The 26,185-nt window shown below is 41.0% G+C and overlaps 1 protein-coding gene across 2 annotated transcripts in view; it reads left to right on the forward strand.

The window, feature by feature from the left end:
• Positions 1 to 26,185, forward strand: part of ccdc66 (coiled-coil domain containing 66) — a 68,526-nt gene that overhangs the window by 33,183 nt on the left and 9,158 nt on the right. For both annotated transcript variants that reach the window (XM_067998752.1, XM_067998753.1), the window contains 9 exons: positions 5,458 to 5,600; positions 7,795 to 7,974; positions 9,072 to 9,203; positions 13,885 to 14,156; positions 17,308 to 17,392; positions 18,757 to 18,918; positions 20,274 to 20,418; positions 20,539 to 20,664; positions 21,816 to 22,339. In XM_067998752.1, coding sequence (XP_067854853.1) covers positions 5,458 to 5,600; positions 7,795 to 7,974; positions 9,072 to 9,203; positions 13,885 to 14,156; positions 17,308 to 17,392; positions 18,757 to 18,918; positions 20,274 to 20,418; positions 20,539 to 20,664; positions 21,816 to 22,339 — 1,769 coding nt within the window. The remainder of the gene's footprint in view (positions 1 to 5,457; positions 5,601 to 7,794; positions 7,975 to 9,071; positions 9,204 to 13,884; positions 14,157 to 17,307; positions 17,393 to 18,756; positions 18,919 to 20,273; positions 20,419 to 20,538; positions 20,665 to 21,815; positions 22,340 to 26,185) is intronic.

Raw genomic sequence — 26,185 nt, forward strand, 5'->3', positions numbered from 1 at the left:
AGTTTCTCACCAAGATATCCTCTCGCCTTTCCTCCCTCAGCCTCTGCACCAAGTGACTCCTCATCATTGGTGATTTCAAACTCGATCTCAGCTCCTCGTGCCCTCTCTCCTCTGAATTCACTGCCCTCCTATCCTCCCTAAACTTCTTCCTTCATATAAATTCTCCTACACATGTTCATGGCCATCCCCTTGACCTTACCTCCTTCTGAATACTTTTTCCTCTTCCACCCCACAAGTTGCTTACAATTGCACTCTCAAACTCCCAAATGACTAGCCATTGGCCCTTCATTTTGCCATGTTAGCTCTGCAGTTGTTGATGTACTTGATGACTCCTTCGCCTCCATCTCTGATGCCCTCATCTCCAAAACAAAACCTTTACAGTCTCCCATCCCAGTTGTTCTTCCTGGTACAGCTTCCATCTTTGCTCCTTCCTGCCCAAGGGGTACAAACTTGAGGATACCTGTTGCATGACTGGTTTATCTATCCATCTCCAGATCTAACTGGACCACATAAAGCCCCACTGGGCCTCACTCCTCTGCTAAAACGACCCACAGCTCTAGGATCATCCTGGAAGGCGAAGATAGCCCTAGTTCAAATCCCTTCATGGCCTCACCCTGCGCCCCCCCCCCCCCCATCTCTGCAACCTGTTCAGCCTACAACCTCCGAGAACTTTACATTCCTCTGACTCTGACCTCTTGTGCATCCCCCACTCCCTTGGCCCCACCATTGGCTGCATTGCCTTCAGCTGTCCAGGCCCTAAGCTCTGAAATTCCCTCCCTTAACTGCTCTGCCACTCTACCTCCCTCTTTTCCTTTAAGATCTTCCTTAAAACCCACTCCCACTTGACAAAATTCTTAATCAGCCCTCCTAGTATCTCCTTCAGCTGGATGTGCATTTTCATTTGATTATGCTTCTGTGAAATGCTTTGAGATGTTTTTCTATGTTTAAGGTGCTATACATATGCAAGTTGTTGTTGTGGGATATTCTGGGGGCAAGTTAGGTGCTCTACAAGTGCAAGTCCTTTTTCACAAACTGCAGTAGTTTCATATTGTGACTTTTTTTTAATAACTTTTGTTAAAGCTGGGTAGTACTGGAAATGGAAATGCCACACTTTTGTATTCGTGCTAACTGTTCGGAGGTTGCAATTAAGGCAAGTTGTTAGGATAATGCATTGAGGTTTAAGTAGTGTTTATACAAAAAAAGTTGAATTATTCTCAGTCTTCCACTACTACATTCTCTGTCTCTATTTTAAAATTCTCATCCTTGTTTTCAAATCCTTCCATGGTCTCGCCCCTCCCTGTCTCTAACCTCCTCCAGCCCTACAACCCTCAGGGATCTCTGTGCTCCTCCAATTCTTGCCTTTTGCGCATCTCCGATTTTAATCGCTCCACCATTACCAAGGTACAATATCCTTGCGGGGAGGTTTGCTAGTGCTGTTGGGGAGGGTTTAAACAGGGGGATGGGCACCTGAGTGTAGATTCAGATGGGACAGAATCAGAACTGGAGATTGAAGGCAGAAAATTAGTAAGTGACTTAGGAAGGCAAAGGAAACAAAGGTTAGAAAATAAACAACGAGGGAATTTGGCAGTGCTTAAAGGTAAATACCTCAATGCAAGGAGTATAGTGAATAAGGCAGATAAGCTGAGGGCACAGATAGACACATGGCAGAACGATATTTTAGCTGTTACAGAAATATGGCTTAAAGAGGGACAGGAATGGCAGGGTTACAGGGTTTTCAGACGAGATAGAGAAGGGGATTAAAAAGGAGGGGGGGGGTGGCAGTTTTGGTTAAAGAGGAGGATCATCAAATGAGGCCATATGGGTTGAGCTAAGGAACAAAAAAGGGGCAGTCACTCTACTGGGAGTGTACTATAGACCCCCAAACAGTCAGAGGGAAATAGAAGAGCAAATATGTCGGCAAATTTCTGAGAAGTGCAAAAACAGTAGGGCAGTAATAGTAGGGGATTTCAACTACCCTAATATTAACTGGGACACAAACAATGTGAAGGGTATAGAGGACACAATATTCTTAAATTGCATTCAGGAGAACTTTTTTAGCCAATGCATAGCAAGCCCAACAAAAGAAGGGGCAGTTCTGGATTTAGTTTTAGGAAATTAGGCTGGGCAGGTGGAAGGAGTATCAGTGGGAGAGCATTTTGGTGGTAGTGATCATAATTCAGTTAGTTTTAGCATAGTTATGGAAAAGGATAAAGATAGAACAGGAGTTAAAGTTCTCAATTGGAGAAAGGCCAATTTTACTAAGTTAAGAAGTGATTTAGCAAAAGTGGACAGCTGCTTGAAGGTAAATCAATGTCAGAGCAGTGGATGTCAAGGAGCATAAAGGGTAAGATAAAGCAGAAAAAGAAAGCTTATGTCAGACACTGAGAACTCAGTACTACAGAAAACCTAGAGGAGTATAAAAAGTGCAGGGGTGAAATTAAAAAGAAAATTAGGAAAGCAAAGAGAGGGCATGAAAAAATATTGGCAAATAAGATCAAGGAAAACCCAAAGATGTTTTATAAATACATTAAGAGCAAGAGGATAACTAAGGAGAAAATAGGGCCTATTAGAGACCAAAAAAGTAACCTATACGTGGAAGCAGAAGATGTTCTTAATGACTACTTTGCGTCTGTCTTCACAAAAGAGAGGGACGATGTAGACGTTGTAGTTAAGGAGGAGGAGTGTGAAATATTGGATGGGATAAACTTAGCGAGAGAGGAAGTATTAAGGGGATTAGCATTATTGAAAGTAGATAAATCACCAGGAAGAAATGTATCCCAGGCTGTTAAAAGAAGCAAGGGAGGAAATAACGGAGGCTCTGACCATCATTTTCCAATCATCACTGGATACTGTCGTGGTGCCGGAGAATTGGAGGACTGGTAACATTGTACCATTGTTTAAAAAAGGAGTGAGGGATAGACCAAGTAATTACAGGTCAGTCAGCCTAACCTCGGTGGTGGGCAAATTATTGGAATCAATTCTGAGGGACAGAATAAACCGTCACTTAGATCAAAAAAGGATAGAACAGAGTACTTTCTAAATGGTAAAACGTTAAAAACTGTGGATGTCCAAAGGGACTTAGGGGTTCGGGTACATAGATCATTGAAGTGTCATGAACAGGTGCAGAAAATAATCAAGAAGGCTAGTGGAATGCTGGCCTTTATATCTAGAGGACTAGAGTACAAGGGGGCAGAAGTTATGCTGCAGCTATACAAAACCCTGGTTAGACCGCACCTGGAGTACTGTGAGCAGTTCTGGGCACCGCACCTTCGGAAGGACATATTGGCCTTGGAGGGAGTGCAACGTAGGTTTACTGGAATGATACCCGGACTTCAAGGGTTAAGTTACGAGGAGAGATTACACAAATTGGGGTTGTATTCTCTGGAGTTTCGAAGGTTAAGGGGTGATCTGATCGAAGTTTATAAGATATTAAGGGGAACGGATAGGGTGGATAGAGAGAAACTATTTCCGCTGGTTGGGGATTCTAGGAGTAGGGGGCACAGTCTAAAAATTAGAGCCAGACCTTTCAGGAGCGAGATTAGAAAACATTTCTACACACAAAGGGTGGTAGAAGTTTGGAACTCTCTTCCACAAACGGCAATTGATACTAGCTCAATTGCTAAATTTAAATCTGAGATAGATAGCTTTTTGGCAACCAAAGGTATTAAGGGATATGGACCAAAGGCGGGTATATGGAGTTAGATCACAGATCAGCCATGATCTTATCAAATGGCGGAGCAGGCACGAGGGGCTGAATGGCCTACTCCTGTTCCTATGTTAGAAAGGCACAGAGTAATCAAGGACAGTCAGCATGGATTTGTTAAGGGAAGGTTGTGTCTGACTAACTTGATTGAATTTTTTGAGGAGGTAACAAGGAGGGTCGATGAGGGTAGTGCATTTGATGTAGTCTACATGGATTTTAGCAAGGCTTTTGACAAGGTCCCACATGGCAGACTGGTCAAAAAAGTACAAGCCCATGGGATCCAAGGGAGAGTGGCAAGTTGGATCCAAAATTGGCTCAGTGGCAGGAAGCAAAGGGTAATGGTCGTTGGTGGTTTTGCGACTGGAAGGCTATTTCCAGTGAGGTTCCGCAGGGCTCAGTACTAGGTCCTTTGCTTTTTGTGATATATATTAATGATTTGGATTTAAATGTAGGGGGCATGATTAAGAAGTTTGCAGATGATACAAAAATTGGCTGTATGGTTGATAGTGAGGAGGAAAGCTGTAGACTGCAGGAAGATATCAATGGACTGGTCAGGTGGACAGAAAAGTGGCAAATGGAATTCAGTCCGAAGAAGTGTGAGGTAATGCATTCGGGGAGGGCAAACAAGGCAAGGAAGGACACAATAAATGGGAGGATATTGAAAGGTGTAGAGGAAGTGAGGGACCTTGGAGTGCATGTCCACAGATCCCTAAAGGTAGCAGGGCAGGTAGATAAGGTGGTTAAGAAGGCATATGGAATACTTTCCTTTATTAGCTGAGAATATAAGAACAGGGATGTTATGCTGGAACTGTATAAAACACTGGTCAGGCCACAGCTTGAGTACTGCGTACAGTTCTGGTCACCACATTTCAGGAGGATGTAATTACACTGGAGAGGGTACAGAGGAGATTTACGAGGATGTTGCCAGGACTGGAGAATTTTAGCTATGAGGAAAGATTGGATATGGTTGTTCCCTTTGGAACAGAGGAGGCTGAGTGTGATTTAATTGAGGTGTACAAAATTATGATGGGCCTAGATAGAGTGGATAGGAAGGACCAATTTCCCTTAGTAGAGAGGTCAATAACCAGGGGACGTAGATTTAAAGTGATTGGTAGAAGGTTTAGAGGGGAACTGAGGAAAATTTTTTTCACCCAGAGAGTGGTAGGGGTCTGGAACTCACTGCCCGAAAGGGTGGCAGAAACCCTCAACTCATTTAAAAAGTACCTGGATGTGCGCCTGAAGTGCCGTGACCTACAAGGCTACAGACCAAGTGCTGGAAAGTAGGATTAGGCTGGGTGGCGCGGACACGATTGGCCGAATGGCCTCCTTCTGTGCCGTAAATTTTCTGTGATGCTATGATTGCCGGCCATGCCTTCAGCTGCCTAGGCCCTATGCCCTGGAATTCCCTCCCTAAACCTCTCCGCCTTTCTACCTCTCGTCCTTTAAGAAGCTCCTTAAAATCTACCTCTTTGACCAAGCTTTTGGTCACCTGAGCTAATACCTCCTTATATGGCTAGGTGTCAAATTTTGTTTGAAAATCGCTCCTGTGAAACGCCTTGGAACGTTTTACTACGTTAAAGGCGCTATTTAAATGCAAGTTGTTGTTGTCTTGATGAGCAAAACATTCTTCTTTCCATTCCCATCTTAAAAAGAGAGTAAACTTTGGCTATAAAATTGATTTTCAGGATCAACCAAATTGCTAATATGGTTGTCTAATATAATTGACAATATTTTTGGTTGTTGGAAATCTACAGATGAACAAGTGGCTTTAAAGAAACAGCTACAAAAAGGTAATGCAGCTTCAGAATTTTTGAAGTGGAATCCATGGGGAAGGCCTGGTGCAGGAGCACCCATACAATCCAACGCAGAGAAGATGTTTACGACATATGAAGCAAAGGTAAGGGTAAAAATTAGTTAACATTTTATATTTTATCTCTCCTCCTCTCTCCACGCTTTTGCCACCCAACCCCCCTATTTTTTTCTTTCTCTCTTTCCCTGTCTTTTTTTTCTCTCCCTCTTCCTGAAGAATAATAGGCAAATGTTTCTTTTTTAATTAAATCTGCAGTCTGGCTCTAGTTGCCATAGCATTGCTTGTTAATGTTGCTGTTTTGTTTTGCAAATACACATATAAAGAAATGTTCCTTTGCCCAATTTAATTCTTGCATATTTTCCCTATTCACCACACTGAAGTTCAGGAAATGGATTTGAACCATGTTAATCTAGTAGTAAAATAATATAATGGTCTGTTCAGTCACAATGGAAGAGAAACATTGCTAGAAATGTGTTGGATGACCACAAAGTGTTATGACACTTTACTTCTCTGATCAAAGCATGAAATATTCTGCTCCTGTTAGCTATAGTCCCCTGCTGGAAATGCACTTGTTGGACATTAGGTGAGGACAGACTTGGGCTTGGCTGTGATGGTTCTCTACTGTTGAGTAACTCACCATGAAACATAGCTGCTTGGGTGAGGTACTGGAAGGCTTTTGTCACTGTGGGGAAAAAAACATTTTTATCCATATTAGATTATTGATTTTAAATATTTATTACTAGTAACAGTGTATGAAGGGTTAAAAACATAGGTTCACTCACAAAATTGCCAAGCAATATGCAACTACTAGAACCTTGACGAGTTATCTGCATGGGTGTTGATGGACTTTGTAAATTAGTAATCATATATCTGCTTCCTGACTATGCTCTCTAATATCTAGCATATTATAGAGCGCTTAATATGCTAATATAGACTGATTGTTAACTCATTAGTATTATTCTGTCAAATAGTGTCTTTGATAACTGGCTGGCCATTGCAGGTATTCAAAGTACTTGGTAGCCAATCTATGTAAGAAAGAACTTGCATTTATATAGCACCTTTCATAACCTCGGGACATCCCAAAGCGTTTCACAGCCGATTAAGTATTTTTGACATATAGTCACTGTTTTAACGTAGGCAAATGTTGCAGCCAAATCACACACAGCAAAGTCCCAGTAGCATCATTGAGGTAAATGACCAGTTAATCTGTTTGTTTTTTTAGTGATATTAGTTGATGGATAAATATTGGCCAGGAGAACTCCCTTGTTCTTCTTCAAATAGTGCCATGGGATCTTTTACCTCCACTTGAGAGCGCAGAGGGGGGCCTCAGATTTACGCCTCATCCAAAAAATGGCACCTGCGACAGTCCTTCAGTACTAAACTTGAAAAAGCTACTTTGTTAGTGTCTTTTGTTCTGACATGTCTTCACAGTAGTTAAACAAGTAGTTCCAACTTACCTGGCACAGATCAAATGATCAGGCCAGCCTGAGGCGATGGTTTTGATTGACAGACCTGTAAAAATTGACAGGGTCAATGATTGCTAGTAGTGCGTTGATGGACACTCTAGGATCAGAAATTTATAGCGTAGGCTTATCTGTAGCTGAGGAGGCCCAAGTCAGCAGTCAATCTACAGCCAGCAAAGGTCCTGGACTAGCTTAACTCTGGTAGTATTTAGCCACACAAGAAATGAGCATCTGTTTTCAAGCATCTAGGTATGTTGAAGGATGGCTCAGGAGAAGCATTGTTGTTTTGACATATGAGGGATGGCAAAATTTGTAAATTACATTAAAAATCAAAAATCTACCTGTGTCTCTTTAGCAAATTGCATTTCCAAGAGAGTACTGTTTCTATATATTTGCCCAAATTTCAGATTTGATTAGAAGTTTAAAATGGTTTTTGAAAAAGTTGTAAATCTTCAGAGAATTTCAAAAGCATTAAACTAAAACACAAAAGATGTTACGTTAGAGTTGATTGCTTTTTAAGCAATAGTGGAGTATTTTGTAATTGCCCTTCTCTGACTAAAATAGCTGCCTGTTACCTTGAAACATTGATGGATCAGTATCTGAACAATTCCCAGTAAAATTTCTTCGTTGTGGAAATCTTTTAGGTGAAAATGTATTTATCAAGCACTTTTCTCAAATCTGGAAGGAATGTTTCTTTTTTTAAATGTTATTGGTTGTACAAAACTAAGATCTTTCCAGCGTAATCCAGTATTGTGCAGAAAATGCTGCTGTATGTTACGAGATTACAATATGTAGATTGTTGCCTCCTTCTTTCTTAGTCTCAAGCAACTTTACCAGCTGCACCCGGCCCATATACTGCTGGTCGCGTGATTAGCACCGCCCCCACTGTGGAGAACACTACGAATACAACAGTTCCTTCAGATGGTAACGTCGGTAAAGCTTCTAGCTTTAGTTTTCCAGATTTACCTGCTGCCATCCGTTCAGCCTTTGTCCTTGGGGTAAGAGGTACTTTTTTCCCCCCCATGATGTCACATGAGAAAATAAAGTATCACTTGATGAAAAAATCTAATTGTGAAGAGCACAGTATTACTTAGGAAGAAATTAATTATAAGTAACTAGTTGTGATATGTTCTGCCTAATGTAAACAGAGAATAGTTCATTTTATTGAGCTGGGTCAACAGAAAAATATATTTGAGAAAAAATTTCTATTATTAGCATGGAAGAGTGAAAAGGTGACTTGCTATTGTATTGAACTTTTGATAAAGTACAACTTGTAGTGGAAGGATTCGCAGGCTGATTAACAGTCTGACAGGCAGGGACGTGAACGCTCCTTCCATGGTCATAACAGTCTTTATATCAGGTTAGTCCGATATGACGGGAGGGTTTTATGGGCTCCCACAACCCATACAATTGTGGGGGGGAGGCCACCCACACCCACTGTACGTGAGTATCCCATTGGATGTCAACCCAGAATTCAGAGCCAGAGCTCCGGTCTCTACTTGCTCGAACCCTGCACCTTCTGACTCAGAGGTGGGAATGCTACCACTAAGTCAAAGACTTGCTCCCTAGTCCAATACATGGAAGATGCATCACTTGAATTTATCAAAGCCATGTTGATGTCGTTATGCTAAATTATCAAATATTATAATGTTTCACTGTATATTATACGCTGTATATGTAAATTCAACACTGGTATGAAAATTCACTTCTCTGGCCCACGGTACAGTTGTGTATTTTATATTGATATATCAGAAATATGACTCCCAATATGGGTATCTGGACTGATGCCAAAGTGCATCCTTTGATCCATCCTGTTTGTCTCCAGGCAACAAAGGATGCCAGTTTTATGACTTGAAGTCATTGCTCTAGTATAATAATGCTGCGCATACAGAATTGAACTTCAGAGGTCTAAAATATGCATCAGTGCAAACATTGCAGAATGGGAGCCTACCAGTTACCCCGCTACCAATATAAACATAGTTTGGCAGCTGAAAACAATTTGATCATAAGTAGTATGATTTCTGTATGTATTCGAGTTAATTTAGTCTGTGAGAAAGAGTATTATTTTGAAGTGCTTCCTTCTGGTATCACACAGGAATCTGCACCACTAGAGCATCCTTTCAGTGCAGCAAAACGTGAACAACAAAAAAAGTGGCTTCAAGAACTGGATAAACAAAGAGAGGAAGAAAAAATTAGGAAGATGCAAGAAAAGTTAAAATATTTAGAGGTATATCTTAAATAAAAGCACAGTAATACACCTGAACGCAACTTGTCTATCCTTTAACTATTAAGACACATTTCCTGCTTTGTTGTATTGTAGTCATGCTATGCTACCTGAGATTGCTTTAGCTCATTGAAACAGGAGAAAGAAAATATCTACTAGACATGCCTACAGATTATGCATGTTTGTTTCATTCCTATTTGTTTCTTGCTCCTGAGCACCAAATATCCCCTTCTAAGCACAATGTTTGCTTTTGCCACTGAAACTACACTGGTCAAAGTCACAAATGACTTCATGTGAGACTACAAACTCTGCTCACTGCCTCCCTTCATCCTCCTTGGTCTCTATGATGCCTTTGATATAGTCTCCATCCTCCTCCAATATCTCTCCTGTAGTACACCTCTGTGGCACCCCTCTGTCTTGATTCTGCTCATGTTTGACTACAGGCATTACATTACCTCTAACAGCTTTTCTTTCCCTGCCTGCACGATACCTTTTGATATACCCGAGGTATCCATCCTTGACTCCTTTCCTCTTCATCACTTATGCTATCCCTCAGTAATATCGTCTAGAAACATGGGGTCAACTTCTACATGTGCACCAATGGCACCCAGCAGTATCTCCACGTGCTCCATCAATCAAAGGCTGGTGCTACATTCTCCAGCTGTCTCTCAGCCATTAAACCTGGGTGAGCCAACATTTCCTTCAGCTAATATAAGCAAGACCAAAGCCATCCTCTTCAGTTAACACCAGCATCTACATGTTTCAACTTCACCCTTCCTGGCTGCCACCTCAAGCTAAGTCAGGAAGTGCAGAACCTCAGTGTACTGTTCAATCTCAAGCTGAGCGTCCTTTCCTCACATCTGTTCAGTTACCAATACCCCTTTCCTCCACCTGTGCAACATTGTCTGCCCCTGCACCTACCTCTCTCCCACTGCTGCTGAAACCTCTATTACTTTGAGTCTAGACTTCTCTAATGTGCTTCTGCACCTTCATTACCCCCATCCTCTCCAAGCTCAACTTGCTCCGTGTGCCCGAGCTTGTTCTTGCTTTCAAATTCCGCTATAGTCTTGAGCCACCCTACTTTAGCAATCTGCTTCATTCATACATGCTTTCACACACATCCTTCCTAGTTACATAACCAGCTTACTCTTGGTTTCCACCTCCTTCTGATCCACTATTGGTGGCTGCTGCTTAGGCCGCTCCACTGTGGAGCTCCCTGTCTAAATCCTCAGTTTTGCCACCTTCTTACCTGCTTTGAAAAACATCCTCAAAACCCTTCCCTTTGACTATGCATTCATCCCCACCTGTTCTCAGTTTTCTTTTTTCACCTCTTGTATGTTATCCTTTTTCCCCCCCTTAATGTAAAGTACTTTGAGACACCTTCCAGTATGGGAGGAATGCTATAGAGAAGTAGATTATTGCTGTTTCTTCCTAGTTTTTCCTATGGCAGTCTTGGGGTATATTTACCTCGGTTTCAAATGGGAAAAGTTGATATGAGTATAAAATTGATTTCCCAATTTATAACCACAGCATTTTTTTTTTGCTTCAATTAGTGACCCATTTTATCAGTGAACCCATTCCTACCAACACTTATTCCTATTTAGTATTTTCATGTTTAGGTAGAGCTTTTTCTTTTTAGAAAAGTTTAAATATGATGTCAGATATTCTTAAAAAGTTAAGGACAAACCTGACTGCCTGAATTGGATCTCTGGCATTTCTGAAATGTTGATCCAAGCAACTCTGAATTCCTTACTTGATTTATTCCTGGACCATCTCTAGGCTCTATGTGGCAATAAATAGCAACCACAAATGGGTGCCAAAAGAAGAAATATTCTGCTTCACACAACTGTAAGAAACTCTCATGGTACCTTTTTTTTACATCAAATGTGTGCGGTCCTAGATAAGTCGCACTTAAACAGACACTTGCAACCTCCATAAGCTCATCTCCTCTGCTTGTTTAATGATACCATTGCTCCTGAGATCAACAGCTGCTTACAGGACACATGAAAATGTGGGTCTCCAATGCTGTCAGGTTCTCTAGAGCTCCACAGCTTCCTCGTAAACAGTGCCATTGATAGTGAGGGAAACACATATTTGCTGTCAACTGCACTCCTTTTAATGCAAAAATGCCTTCAGAAATTTTAGTTTCAGGCTGTACAGTTGCTGCCTGGGGAGGGAAAAAAACTAACAGAATTTCAATATGTATAATTGTATGTGTTGCTAATTAGCCATTTTATTTTTGGTACAATATTGATTATAGTTTAACCACTTGATATTAAATGCCCTTTGTGGCTCTCAAAATACCTGTATGTTTTTAATTTAAAACTGCAAAAATATCAGTGAATTACAAAATAAAATTATAGAGATATTTCTTTATTTTTCAGTATTTCTGAACAAAGTTGATTTCATAAGTTTTATTGTTGAAAAATATTATTGCACTTGCTATTGAAAGTGAGGGGATAGTTGAGAGTGGGGAGTGGGGATGCAGACAGGGTAGAGGGAGATAGAGAGGAATAAAACAAGAAGACAGTCGGGGGTGGGGGGGGAGTGGCACAGAGCAATGTTGCTGGGGGAGAGGCACCAGATTTTGCATTTCTCAGGTGGCATTGCCAACTAAAATCAGTTGAGAGAGAGAGCAAAGTCTGCTTTTGCAGCAAGGAGCCTACTGCTAACAGCACAATGAACAAACAATAATGGAGGGCTGGTTATAGGCATGTTAATAAATAGTGCTGAGGGACTCAATGGAAAAGGTGGAGAGTTTGGTGGTTGGAAGAGGACATGGAGAGTCAGAAATCACAGGGTCAAATCACAGTGCCTGGCAAGGTGCGGTAATGCGCAACAGTACATGTTTAGGAGACTATGCAAAGGAGAAACAACCTTAATTAACAAATAAAGGGTTAAACACCTAACAATGACAGCTTACAAATAATTTATGAATGCATCTTGCATTCAGATATTGTGGTTACAGCACTCATATTGCTACAGAGCCATCTAGTGGTCAGGTTCTGGAATGTCATGGAGCGATAACTCCAGTTTACAGTATCAGCTGTTTCTTTTCCAAATTAATGTTATGTGATCAATCTTCTAACAATGTAAAAGATCTATCACTGCACCATCTACATGCATAATTTGTACGACAGGTAAAGGTTGATACTTTTAAAATTGATTTTTCCATTGACGAAGCCTGATATAGGAGCTTTCAATATATTTTGAGATGCAATGTTACAACCTACTCAACAGCTTTAATACATAACAGATTATGTGGGGATTTTAATTAGAAATGAATTTTGAGGGGGCGGGGCAAGCGTCAAACCCACCTGACCTCATCAGTTTCAGGCCCCGGCTATTTTAGCTCCTGGGCCTCATTTGCATTCAGCCAGCCAGCTGCCCACCTGAAATTGGCAGAAAAAGGCAACTGGCCAGCTATGGACAGGTCAACATTGCAGGGCCCAGTGGTCACCCACTGGCACCAAAGTAAGTCGTGAGGAGGGGATCAAGGCCATTTTGCATTTGCGTAGGAGGGAAGCCTGAGGCAGCTGAGGTCCAGACATTCCTTGCGGGGCCTGGAGAAGCCCTCCTGGCCCAACTAAGGAAAGTTTTTGACTTGCATTTGAGGGCCCCATGTTCGTCCCCTCTAGGTTTTACTGAATGGAGTGCCCATGGCGGGTATCTCTCTCAGTAGGCCATTAAAATGCCATCGGAGTCCTAATGACTCCAAAGGATCCCGATTTGCTGCTATTAATGAGGCTCCCACCTAAGTCAGGCAGGCATCTTGGCCGCCTAAAAACATGGCCCAGTTAAGATGGAGGCAGGCGGGAATCAAGTGGAAATGAGTGGTGAGTCTTTACACAGCTATTTTAACTAAGCGCCATCCCGTTCCAACTGGGCAGGGTGGGTTAAAATTTCCCTTAAATCTTTCTAAATAGGAGTAGAGGAACAGAGGGATCTGGGGTAACAGATACACAAATCATTAAAAGTAGCGACGCAGGTTAATAAGGCCATAAAATAAGCAAATCAAGCACTGGGGTTCATTTCTAGAGGGACGGATTTGAAAGGCAAAGAAGTTATGATAAACTTGTATAGAACCTTGGTTAGACCACACTTGGAGTACTGTGAACAGTTCTGGTCTCCATATTATAAAAAGGATATAGAGGCACTGGAGAAGGTGCAAAAAAGATTTACTAGGATGATACCAGAACTGAGAGGTTATACTTATCAGGAAAGATTGAACAGGCTGGGGCTTTTTGAAGACTGAGGGGTGACCTGATAGAGGTCTTTAAGATTATGAAAGGGTTTGATAGGGTAGATGTAGAGAAGATGTTTCCACTTGCGGGGAAGACCAGAACTAGGGGCCATAAATATAAGATAGTCACTAATAAATTCAGTAGGGAATTCAGGAGAAACTTCTTCACCCAGAGAATAGCTAGAATGTGGAACTCACTACCACAAGGAATAGTTGAGGCAACTAGCATAGATGCATTTAAGGGGAAGCTAGATATACACATGAGGGAGAAGGGAATAGAAGGATATGTTGATCGGGTTAGATGAAGAATGGTGGGAGGAGGCTCGTCTGGAGCATAAACACCAGCATGGAATCTGTTGGGCTGAATGGCCTGTTTCTGTTCTGTATATTCCATGTAATTCTATGTAACTATAAATTATTGCATATCTTCTGTTTTAATAGGGTGACGATCACAACAGATGGGCTATGCACTTTGATTCTTACCAGATAAAACCTAACCAGCAGACTCCAGTTTCTGTAAACACTTGTGGATCAACACTGGAAAAACCACCTGAATCAGGGGATGGGCAACAAAGCGCGTTATCTGAATTGCAGCAGTTTCCTGCTCAGGCAGTTCCTGCACTTAGTCATCGTAACTCTTCTGCTGGAGAAAATACAGGGAGCATAGTTGTTGACACGGGAGCTGATCTGCTGACTAACACACATAAGGCCAGGTTAGGTTCAGCTGCAGTTTCTTCATATTCTACTGTAATAGAAGTAGATAGTGTTTAATTTTTCAAATAACTCTTCCCTTACAAAGTCACATTCCATATAATCTATTTGGAATTAAATTACTGAATTTTGATTTTTGAGGATGAAAACAGAGAAAAGAACTGTCAGTGGCTATTTTCAATATGTGGAACACAGCTGTCCAAGAGTTCACTGGCAATAAGGACTAAAATGTTAGTGTATTTTGTCAGATGTACTCACTCATCTAAACTGAGCACTTTATAAAGAAAAAATAGCAAACAACTTTTTAAACATTTCATGATGCATTCCAATTTTCTCCTCTTTTGCGATAGCGACTTATGCTGGGGTGCTGTTCCATGGGCACCAGTAACCCTCTGGGATTTCTGGATTGCAGTCAGGAGTAGGAGTCCTGACTGACCCCAGCCCAGAAGAGCTGATAATTATTGTAGCACCCTTAATTCAATCCCAACTGAGATCAGCTAAGCCTCATTAGAGCCAATTTTCCAGTTGATGGGCTGGGTTTAACTGGCAGGATTTGGCTTACAAGGATCAGGAAATTATTTCTGCCCAGTCACACCAGGATTTAAAGTTGAACTACATGCAAAAGAAGCAGTTGAAGTGACGTTGGCTTTTTAGGTAGGTTTTTGGTTGGATATTTAGTTAGCTTTTGGATCAGAACATGGGAACGTATTATTAGACAAGCAGCTGAATCATTGTTTTCATTATCATAGACGGAGGATAAAAGTATTTTCAAAAGCTAAGCAGAACTGGAAAATTCTTAAAGAAGAGAAGGATCTGTAGAGCAGTTCCTACAGTATCAACTTTGACTTCACCTTCAGGGTGCTGGGGCACCTATTCACAAGCTGCAGAGTCTAGTGCCATTTGACATGTCATTGTGAAATTATTGGTGAAGGTGCCCAATGGCAACACTTCATCGTTTAAGTGGCGTAAGATGAAAGATGGCATTTGCTGGCATCTTATTCCCCACCAACAGAAAGAAACGCTGGACAAAGTAATAAAGTAAACCCAATTTATTGTCCACTATAATGCATGTGTGCATGGTGGTTATTATGTTTAGTGTGTTGTGCTCTTTTTAGGTGATCTTCAATAGTAAGAGTGAGTTGGTTGGCTGCGGGGTTCAGTGGGAGCCTATTGAGATTGAGGTGGCCCTATATGTCCATGGGCTGGGCCATCATGAGATGACCCTACAATTAATGCCACCATCTTTAAATGCTGCAGTGGCTGATCTGTTTGTTCTGTCTGTTTTTAGGCCCAGCTTTTGTCATTTTGAGGGGGTGGTTGGATATTGTCATGGTGAGAGGCAACAGCCTAATCCATTCCAACTCCAGCCATGCCCTGCTGGGCATTTCTTTATCATGTTCATTGGCCCCATGTATGCAGACCTGCATAATGGCTCTCTGATCCCCCAGCATGTTGAAACTGAACAAAACAGCCTGCTGTACTTTGGAACCTAGGGACTCTATAGAAGCAGTCCGAGCATTCATGAGAGGTGTTCCAACTGGGTTTAGGACCTTTATCACTGGGTGTTCCATTGTAGCTGTCCTTGGAATTGTCATGTGTTCCATTGAAGATTTCAGTTTTGTTCAGTGGTCATCCATAACTGCAGACTTACTTTGCATCCAAAGCCTCAAATGGCTGCATAAAACACTGGTGCTCAGATAGCAATATATTTTTTTAAAATCCCCCCCAACATGGGTGTGAGCACAGGTACTTGCACCACATACACTGCATTTTGTTAGGATTTTTTGGGTGGGTGTATTTTAAGATATGAGTATGCCAAGGGTTTCCATTGCGATTTATGCTCTGCTACAGCATAAGTATGTATCAGAAGAATTCAAATGGTTGTTAGAAACTCTTTGAGTGAGAGGAAACACCTATTAGTATGCATACTTCGCTCATCTGTTTGTTATAATACATTGATGGGTAGCCTTACTTTGGCTGATCTTGTCTGGGCTGCAGTTTTTGTGCATTTTGCATGGTGAATACATAATTGATCCTTTATGCCACCTCCTCCTAGGCACTTTGAAGTTCTCTCCTGTCGGGAGGATGCTCTGCAGTTTCAAAAAGGATAACTCCTGTGCCTCACTTCTTCTTGCAGCATCTTCATTGCTGCATCAAGAAACTTTGATGTTTGGTCTTGCTATTCCTCCATTCTCACACTTGTAACTTTCAGCAAGTGTTGCAAATCTTTTTGTCACCAAAAATCCACCCCCACTGATTATCTAGCACAAAATTGTGAGCTCCCAATCAGCAGAAGATTACACACAGTAACAGTAGCTATCTGTGAATGTGTAATGAAGCATGACTCTGGGAGGTGCATTGGGGTTTGCTGTTCCTAATTCAGGCAGGCATGATGCTCTCACTGCAACATTCCCACTGCTGCTATGCTCAATTTGGAAAATTGGCTCTATTGTTTTTAATGACAAACTCTTTTTGTTTGGAGGTCAGTTGTTTGTGTCAACAGAAGTGCTTTCCTATCTGTAGTTCTGTTCTCTTCTAACCTTTTTGAGGTATACTGATTGTTGACCAGCAATGAGTTCGTAAGCAGTTTCAAAATAGAATTGATTCGAATTTGGCCAATTTGAACCTGAAGTTGCCCAGGTACAGCTTTTTCATTTCTGGAAAATGGCGCAACAGTATTTTGACCAATACCTGAAACTACCGATTCCATCAAGTTCAGTGTTCTAGGGATAGATCACAGATGTTGGAATATGATTCAGCTTGCATTGTTCATTCCTCACAGCACAAGACTAGTTTTAGCTCATGTGGACCAAAATGCTGCTGTCCCCTCACCACAGATCACCAAGTGGCATTGCTGACAACAATGTCCAACCTGCCCAACCAAAAGAAAAACTGTAACAGCACCAGGCAGCTATAGTGAGCCAAAAGCGTTAAAGTGTGCTTGCAGATAATTTAAAAAAAAATACTGCCTCAAGATTAGATTAATCAACAGAGAAACTGGTAGAATATGTGATTTGTGGTGTCACACAATTAATTAACAATCAAGTAATACATTTATCTGATGGTACATGTAATTTGTTAGTTTTCCTAAGATTTCAACATTATAGAATCTACAGAGAATACTAGAAATTGTGCATTATTGTTACATTTCAGTTTTCTGCGATCCATGACTGCGCTTTTGGATCCAGCACAGATTGAGGAAAGAGATTTACGTCGAAAGAAGCAATTAGAACACCAGGTAACCAGAATTATCCTTGTTTTTAACTAACTGAATGAACTCGGGCATACAGGATTTAGATTTTACAAATTTTTATAACTAATATTTTCAGATATTTACAGTTTATTGGCATATTATTTTCTCCTGTCAAAACAGGTAGGATCAATCCTATTAGCATTAAGTTAAATAATTTAATTTTATGGAATTGGGCAAGAATTCAGGAAAGGGCCCAAAAAGTGACATTGATGTCAACATTTCTAGCCAATTTCTTGTATTCTTTTCTTTGGTTTCTGCACCCATCTCCACATCCCAGAGACTTAAAACAATTTTTATTACAATTCATGCATAAGTTGATCTCTGGCCAATATGCCAAAGAAGCATAGAATCTTACAGCACAGAAGGAGGCCATTGTGCCTGTGCTGGCTCTTTGAAAGAGCTATCCAATTAGTCCCACTCCCCGTTCTTTCCTCATAGCTTTTCCTTTCCAAGTATACATGCAATTCTTTTTTGAAAGTTACTACTGAATCCGCTTCCACCACCCTTTAAGCCATGCATTCCAGATCATAACAGCTCAGTGTGTGTAAAAAAAAATTCTCCTCATCTCCCCTCTGGTTCTTTTGCCAATTATCTCAAATCTGTGTCCTCTGGTTACTGACCCACCCACCAATGGAAACCGTTTCTCTTTATTTACTCTATCAATACCTCTCACAATTTTGAACACCTCTATTAAATCTCCCCTTAACCTTCTCTGTTCTGAGGAGAACAATCCCAGCTTCTCTAGTCTCTCCACATAACTGAAGATGCTGCTGCCATCTATCTTTAGACAATTTTCCAATTCTCAAGCAATGGCTTCATACAGCAGTTGAGCCCATTACTTGGATCTGAAGAGATATTTCTGACTTTTACATTCTATAGGCCATATCTCCAAACTCACCACACTGGAACAACCTTGACATTCCTCCTACTTGTGATGTGCAGAGTTCCCAGAGGTTGTTATGATAAAGACCTTAGGTGCCTATCCTAGTTATTTGAAGTAAATTCTATTCCTTCCTGACACCAACGAGCACAAACCACATGGCTGCTCTAGAAAGCTATGGCCATTCAGGTGGAGGAGCACTGCAGACAGAAGCAGCTGGAAGGGGATCACAATTGATAAGTACCAAAAGAGGAACTCTGTTTGGCAAAGGAGAGAGAAAGGTTGCGACAATATGCAAAAAAGGAACTAGGATAACCTATTTTTCCTTCTATTTGAATAGAAACAGGTCTCTTATCACCCTGCTTTACATTCTTTGGACCATGTGAAAATTTATGTAGTGATATTTAAGAGAAACAATGGGCGGTCCCAATTTCTCACAACATGATAGCTAATATTTCTTGTGCTCTAGAAAGCTATAGCCATTCAGGTGGAGGAACGCCGCAGACAGAAGCAACTGGAAGAGGATCAGAAACGAAAAGAAGAACAAAAAGAGGAACTTCGTTTGGCAAAGGAAAGAGAAAGGTTGAGACAACAATATGAGGAAGAGACTCGGACACAAAGGGAAAAAGAGGTAGGTGTTATTAACCATTCAATTTAATGTTATGAGAGGAACTTCCAGGTGAGCAATATTTCTGGCATTCAGTGTTTAAATGCTATCACCTGGCCTGCACCCATAACACTACATTGCATTTTAATCCTTTTATAGGTATCATATTGATCAGTAATAATTGCCTCCTGGTCCTGATTTTCTGACTTACAAACTATTGCAGCAACATTTAACTCAGTATTCAGTATAGTTTTTAAGTGTCAGCTGGCTCAGTTGGTAGCATTCTTGCCTTTGAGTCAGATGATCATGGGTTCTAGCCCCATTCCATGACTTGAGCACATAATCTAGGTGGACACTTCAGTGCAGTACTGAGAGAGTGCTGTATTGTCTTTTGGATGAGGTGTGCAACTAAGGCCCCATTTACCTGTTCAGGTGGAAAGAGTTCTCCCAGTGTCCTAGCCAACATTCCTCCCTTGAACGACACTACCAAAACAAATCAATGGGTCATTTGTCTCATTTGCTGTTTATGGGACCTTGCTGTATCCAAAATGGCTGCTACATTTGCCTACAAAATAATGATGACTGTACTTCAAAAATAATTCACTAGCTGTGAAGGACTTTGAGATGCCCTGTGAATATGACAAGCACAAAATAAATGCAAGTCTTTTTTTTATTTTTAGTGGGAAGCAAGGGGCCATTTAAATTTTAAAGGGCCAAAAAGCTAAAAGCCTATGTAATCAGTTGCAGGATGTTTGATTGCATAAGCTTGTGTATGTTCTTATTTCTTTTTAAAATGTGAACAGGCAGCATAAAGGCCACCAACCATGCTGTGCTGTGGAAGGCTTCCAACGCCTGCTGCAGCCAATCCTGGTCCCCCACCAGCTGGACACTGAGTGGAGGCTGGGGAGGCTGCCTAAAAAATACAAATAACCTGGACCCTGGATAAATCAGCTGAGGTCAGGAGTGCAACTTCGTGGCATGTGGAGCTCCCATCCACTGAATATGCAGCTCGATTCCGCAGTAGTAAAAAAATCAAGGCTAAGATGTCCATTTGTTTGCTCCTGTTGCCCTGAAAATAGTGCCCAAGACCTTCCCTAGTGCTTTTGTGTTGTCAGCAATGTCTGAGATTGTGTTTCTTATGCCAAAGTCCAAATCGATATATATATTGATAAGTGGCCCCAGGACTGAAGAACTATTTGTACATTGAATGTGTGATTGTAAATCTGCCACTTCAGTGAAATCTTGGTCTCATTTTATTCATTGACAACAGAATGATTCTCAACACCGATTAATTATGAAGTTATAGTTAAAACATTAGAAAAATCACTCCTCTTGTTCTTTACAAGCAATACTGGTCTTAAGCATCTTTGATCTTCTAGGAACTTCATAGTCGTAAAACCAATCTGCTTTATGAAGCTGTGCAGAGAGCACAAGAAGAGGCTCAGAGGCAGAAACAGGAACAGCGCATTAGAGAGCTGGTTCGCAAAGGACATGACATTTCAAATTTTCAGAAGAACGTAGAAGGCACGTACCAGATAACTGGCAGATTTTAGAGTTTGCGTTTGTTATTCTGTTGAAGAATGTAGTAAATATTGTTCTCTTTTTCACTTCCTTTTGGTTGACAACATTATTTCTGACTGACAGGTACTATAAGTCGCATGAGCTCCTGTACAGCACCTAGTAGTCTTGTTTGCGAAGAGGTTAGTGAGGTACTGGGACAAATCTTGATGGCAAAGGACTCTCCTAGAAAAGACAGAGGTATCCAAACTGGTCAGTATTAGCAAATTACTAATTTAACTTTTTCAGTTGAGTTCTCATGCAAAACTAGGAATAAATCATACTTAGAAAATTTTGCATCCTAGTGAAAAACTTGCCACTGAATTTTATGAAACAGTAAGACTGCCTAAATGTGACTGTAATCACACCTTTAGACTAAGCCTGGTCAACTTACAAGACCACTGAAATTTTCTCACATAAGCCCATTGGTCTGCGATACAAATAGCTGTGAAAATTCTATTTGCCTGTAAATTGTGCAAAGTGTAACTAATATGTATGTATGCTGATCATTTTAAAGCAAAATTCAGCATTTTTTAATTTCAAATTTAAACACTGCAGTTAATAATTGGCTGTACTATATTGAAATACCCATTTTCCTATTCAACATGCACGTAAAAGGAGACATGGTTAATGTCGGGAGGGGCAACAATACAACTTCTGTGAAATTTTGTGTTTGGCATACAATCCAATGTCAATTTTATCTAATTGAAACATTGTTATGAATTCAAAATTTCATGGTACATAGTTTGAAACAATACCTGTGTTTATCAAATGGCTGTGAAATCTCTCTTTCACATGGCAGATACCTGGAAAAACAATAACTCTGTATTACACTTACATAGCTAGTAACTGATGGAGTAAATTGGTATACAAAATAGTTTACCTACTTCTGCATTATTAAACAAACTCCCAAAAACAGCAAGTGTGAAAACAGTGCTCAATGCCCTGCTAATGGAAATAACATTTCAAGGGCAGTGTTTTATATTGTTAGTGACGGTAATGTGGTGGACTGCGACGTCACACAAGAAATCTAGTGTGATTTCTGCCTGGTGTGTCACACAAAAAAGCCCCCAGAGGCTGTGAAAATGTCAGTTTCTGAACAATAACAGATCACTTGTTGCAAATTACTAGCCCTGCATATCGACTGTGTAGAAAGCAAGTGAAAAATTTGACTCACCTAGTAATTAAATTTTATACTACCATTTATTGATAGAAACTCATTTATTTTGGTTCGATGCTTCCCTGTAGTATCATTTATGATAGTTTTTCTTGTATTTCTTCCACAGTATGATTCCGTAACTACAGGAAATTCCATTTAAGTGCTAGCTGAAGTAGAAAATTGCAACAATTTTTGTGTTTTTCAGAGGATTTTGAGTTGATTGGAAAAGTTAAGCACAATGCGCAAGTTATAGATCAGAGTCCGGTACCCTATACACCAGACATTGCTGCAGAATACAACATCGCATCCAACTCAAAGAAAACCAAAAAGAAGCCAAAGCCAAGTGAAAAGATGGTTGTAACTGGAAAAGAAAATGTTTTACAATCTGATGATTCATACAATCAATTTGCAAGAACTAAGAAAGGAAAAAATGAGAAACGTCCAGAATGGAATACAAACAAAACAAATAAGAGGTACGTTCCTGCCTCGGAACGATATCCTAAAGAGTTACAAAAAGAGAGAGAAGAAAAGAAAATGAGAAGACAGATGGAACTGTTGCAGTTGTTGGAAAAGAATGTTCCAGAGCATCGACCTAAGAAAAAGCAGTCCTCAAAAGAGTTCTCAGCAGAGAGCCCACCTTCACCAGTGGTGCCAGCACTTCAGGCAAAAGTAGCTGTTGGTGTGTCATCTCATCCTGTAGAAAGGCAAGGACTATCTGTTCTGAGGAAGGTAATGAGGTCACATTATAGCTATATTGCAACATGTTCAGTACAACAGTGAGATAACGCTAGATATTTTGTCACCCGTAGTATCGAAACTGGAGATCATTTTCATGTTTCTGTGCTTGTGATCATTAAATATGATTTGAAGGGTCTCTAATGTTCGGTGGGTAAAAGTGCTGCTCAACATGGTATTGAAACATACAAACCAGGAAGTTGAATCTTGAACCTATACTGTGATGGCTAATCCAAGCGAAGGTAGCATTGGGTGTGCTGTAAGTGACAGCCCTGTCCCTACACTGGGGTGGGGGTAATCAATCAGGGCTCCAGTTTTTGATTACTACCCAGTAACTCCTACTGTTGAGAGGTTAGCAGTCTTCCAGTATTCACTATCCCAGCTCACAAATGAAGAATGGCCATTTGGGTAGTTTACCAGAGGTTTGCTGAATTCAATGTAAGTCACAGCCTTCCAGAGAGGAGGGGTAAGGTAAGAAAGTGGGGGGAGAAAATAACATGATCTAAACAAATTTATTGTGGTCAATAGAGAAATTTGACTGTCGCTCACAAGCTATCTGGTTAGCTTCATGAGGTATGTATGCAATCTTATTGCTACTGTGACTTATCATTTATTAATTTTTCAATTACTTTATTCTTAATGAAAGGAAATACAGTAGTAACCACTCAATGGATTCTTATTTCTGGCAAACAAATAACTTCTAATGTGAAGGTTTTACCATGAAGACAATGCGTTTCTATCATAAAGCTTATTCTTTCTCTCTTTTTCTGAACAGCATTAGCTGTCCCAAGTCAAGAGATCGCCACAGCTTATGTTTTTTAGAAATGTTGAAGTTCAGGCTGATCAGAGTTGCTGTTCAATTAAATCTAAAGTCAGGATTCTACCTACTTAAAAAAAAAATAGAAAGGTATAATCTTTATTCCTTAGGAAATAGATGTGGGTGTCAGTATTGCTATAATTGATAATTTGAAAAAGGTATGTCACCAGTAGATGATGTTGGCGATGTAACATTAAATGACAAATTGGAAATAATGGGGCACCAAATAATGTCATGTGAGAGTCGAAACGGTATTTTGAGTTAATCCTAAAATTAAGAGGAAGTGACAGGAAAAAATGCATCAAATATAACCCACGTAAATGAAAAACAGCTTAAACATTCCTAATTAGAATGTCCCACGTGTGTCCCCTACCCTGGTAAATCAAGTTTTCAGATTCCCCTGCCCCTCTCCACGCCATGAGCAAGTCTGCACCTCTGACACTGAGCATGTCTTTGGGCCACATTTCCTTCCATCCCCCTGCTAGCAGTGTCACACCTCCGCCCCGCCCGCTGGCACAAATGATCATTCACTGCTAGCTACATCTCCCCTACCAACAACTCCTTCCCCTTGCAATTCTTGTTCCAACCCACCCCATGGCTGCCAATCCCTTCCCCTCCCACTGGCTGCAGCTCCCCCTCCTACGCCCCACCCCCTCATTGACTGTATTTCCCATCTAAACCTTACCCCTACCCTATCCTACCTTGATTGCTGGTTGTCCCATCTCTCAATCACCCTGGCCCTGTTTATTTGAATTTCTGTCTCCTCTCTCTTCCCTTCCCTCTTCCCCATCCTCCTCCTCCATCCCAATCTTTCTTCCCTCCTTCCTCACTTACCTCCCTTCCCTCCCTGTTTTCCTTGGCTCCAGTTTGTCCTCTCCCTACCTTTTCCCACCTCCATCCAATTGTCCCCTCACTCTCTAACCCTGCTTGAACTAAATACTGCCTTCCATCTTGACTCCCCATGTGCACCACGCAGGAGATATATATATGGTGAGTGGTTGCAACATTCTAATGGCACTGCGCCTGTAGATGATGTTGTGAGGGTCACGTTATGTGATACATTAAATACACTAGGGCTCAATTAATGTTACAACACTGAAATCCCCATTGTGGATTAGAGCAACCCGTTAGGCCAGAAATTGCTCCTGAAATAACGGAGGAGCTCAACAGCGCGCTCCATTTTTAGTGGCGAATTGAAGGAGCAAATTTCCACGTTTGCACATGCGCAGTAAAACGCGGAAATCGTGACCTTGTTCCTAGTGGTTCACCAGCGATATGACATCTTCGAATTAAAGGGCCATCACACGCTGCAATCAAAGAAATCATTGAAAAATCATAATCTTGCTCAGCTGGAAAGTAACTAATTACGCCACCAAACAGGAATGCTTAAAAATTCCAGGTCTAAATTAAGCTTTAACACTGCGGTTAGTCTTAATGACTGCCATACAACTAAATATTAACTTTTAAAAATGTGGAGTCTCATATTACTCCTTATTTTAATAGTTTTTGGTCATTAAAAAAAAATTAACATTTTTATTTTTATTTTTCCCTTCTGTCTCTTTAATTTAATTCAATTATTTCTTTGGCTTTTTATATAAAAAAATTAACATTTTATTTACAATGACATCCAGAATACCAACATTAAATGAATGAAGTCTGCTGCTTGCTTGAGCAAAGCAGCCTGAATCTGTGAGCGTGACTTCTCTTCCTGACAGATTTTGTGAGCATGTCTTCTCCTCTCACAGACTGTTCCGTGCGCGTCAACTCATGCTGCTCAGCAGCTGAGTTGATAGCGCACAATTTTTTTTAAAGGTCAAAATCAAGCAATTCTACGCCACAGAGCCTGCAGTAAGTATTTTCGATAATTTAATTCGCAAGAACTGCGGTGAGCATTGCCTCGCCTCTGTGCAATTTCTAGTCCGTTGTTTCCCAACCTTTTTAAAATTTCAACTGAAATTGCCTTATCCGTTGCCACCCTGGTGCTTTTGTGATGAAGTTGAAATTTGCATACTGAACAAAATATTCTACTATAAAGTTTTGCTCCTCAGTTACGTGTTGGGATGTTGAAGATCATCTTCAGCCCGCAAGCAGTACCCAATGATTGGGCTGTCTGAAAAAGCATCTTTAAAGACAGAAGGCTAAGAACCTAAACAAATCACTTCAGGACAGAAACAAAGGCATTTCAAAGAAGTGTCCAAAAATTGAGGAGGGGGCTACTCTGAAGTTTACCAGTTCTTTTTTTCTCCACATCATCCCACCTCCCCGCCCTTGCTGACAGAGATTTGCATCCCAGGATGATTTGGCAGATCCTGCTTCGTTACCTCATGGATGCTCCTCTGTTGCTGTCAGTGAAGTTCTGATGAGCTGTTTTAATGTTGTGGTCTTCTAATAGAGTTGTGGTCTTCTGATAGAGTTGTTGCCAGGGTCCTCGCCCCCCCTCCCCCCCGCCAATCCATGGCTGCCACACTCGTTCCTTAGGTAAGCCAGCATCAAGAAGAGCAAAGTGTGCACCAACCAACCTACGAATGTCCACTCACCTTGCAATGTCTTCTTTCAGCAACTCCCCCGTTGTTTTTGAAGCTTTCTCTGTGAGCAGCCCAGTAGTATCTCACACACATGTACTCAGTGTAAAGTCCTACAGGCAATGGTGTAACAAGAATCCTGAGACTGTGTCAGTTACGATTGAGTTTTAAACTGCCTCACTTCTAGTCGTTTGCCGGCCCCCTTACCAGCTGGAGACGATTTTCTTGCAGCGGCCCTTCCAAAATGATTTTGTGATCTTTGGCTACCCCTTATTCCTTTATTTCTTCTCCGTCTCCTTCCTCCTTCTTCCCTCTCGCTTTCCCTTGTCATCTCCTCTCCCACCCTTTTCTCCTGTTCTGCTTCCCACTAACCTCTCCTCTCCCCCGCATTTCCATTATTCCCTATCCTCTAACCCTGCTTGACCTGAAAAATTCAAATTGGTTTTAACTACCAGTATGCAACTCTATGGGAGATTGACTAGTAATATACTAAATTTGGTA

This window comes from Heptranchias perlo, chromosome 17, assembly GCF_035084215.1.
Source record: "Heptranchias perlo isolate sHepPer1 chromosome 17, sHepPer1.hap1, whole genome shotgun sequence".
Lineage (NCBI taxonomy): Eukaryota > Metazoa > Chordata > Chondrichthyes > Hexanchiformes > Hexanchidae > Heptranchias > Heptranchias perlo.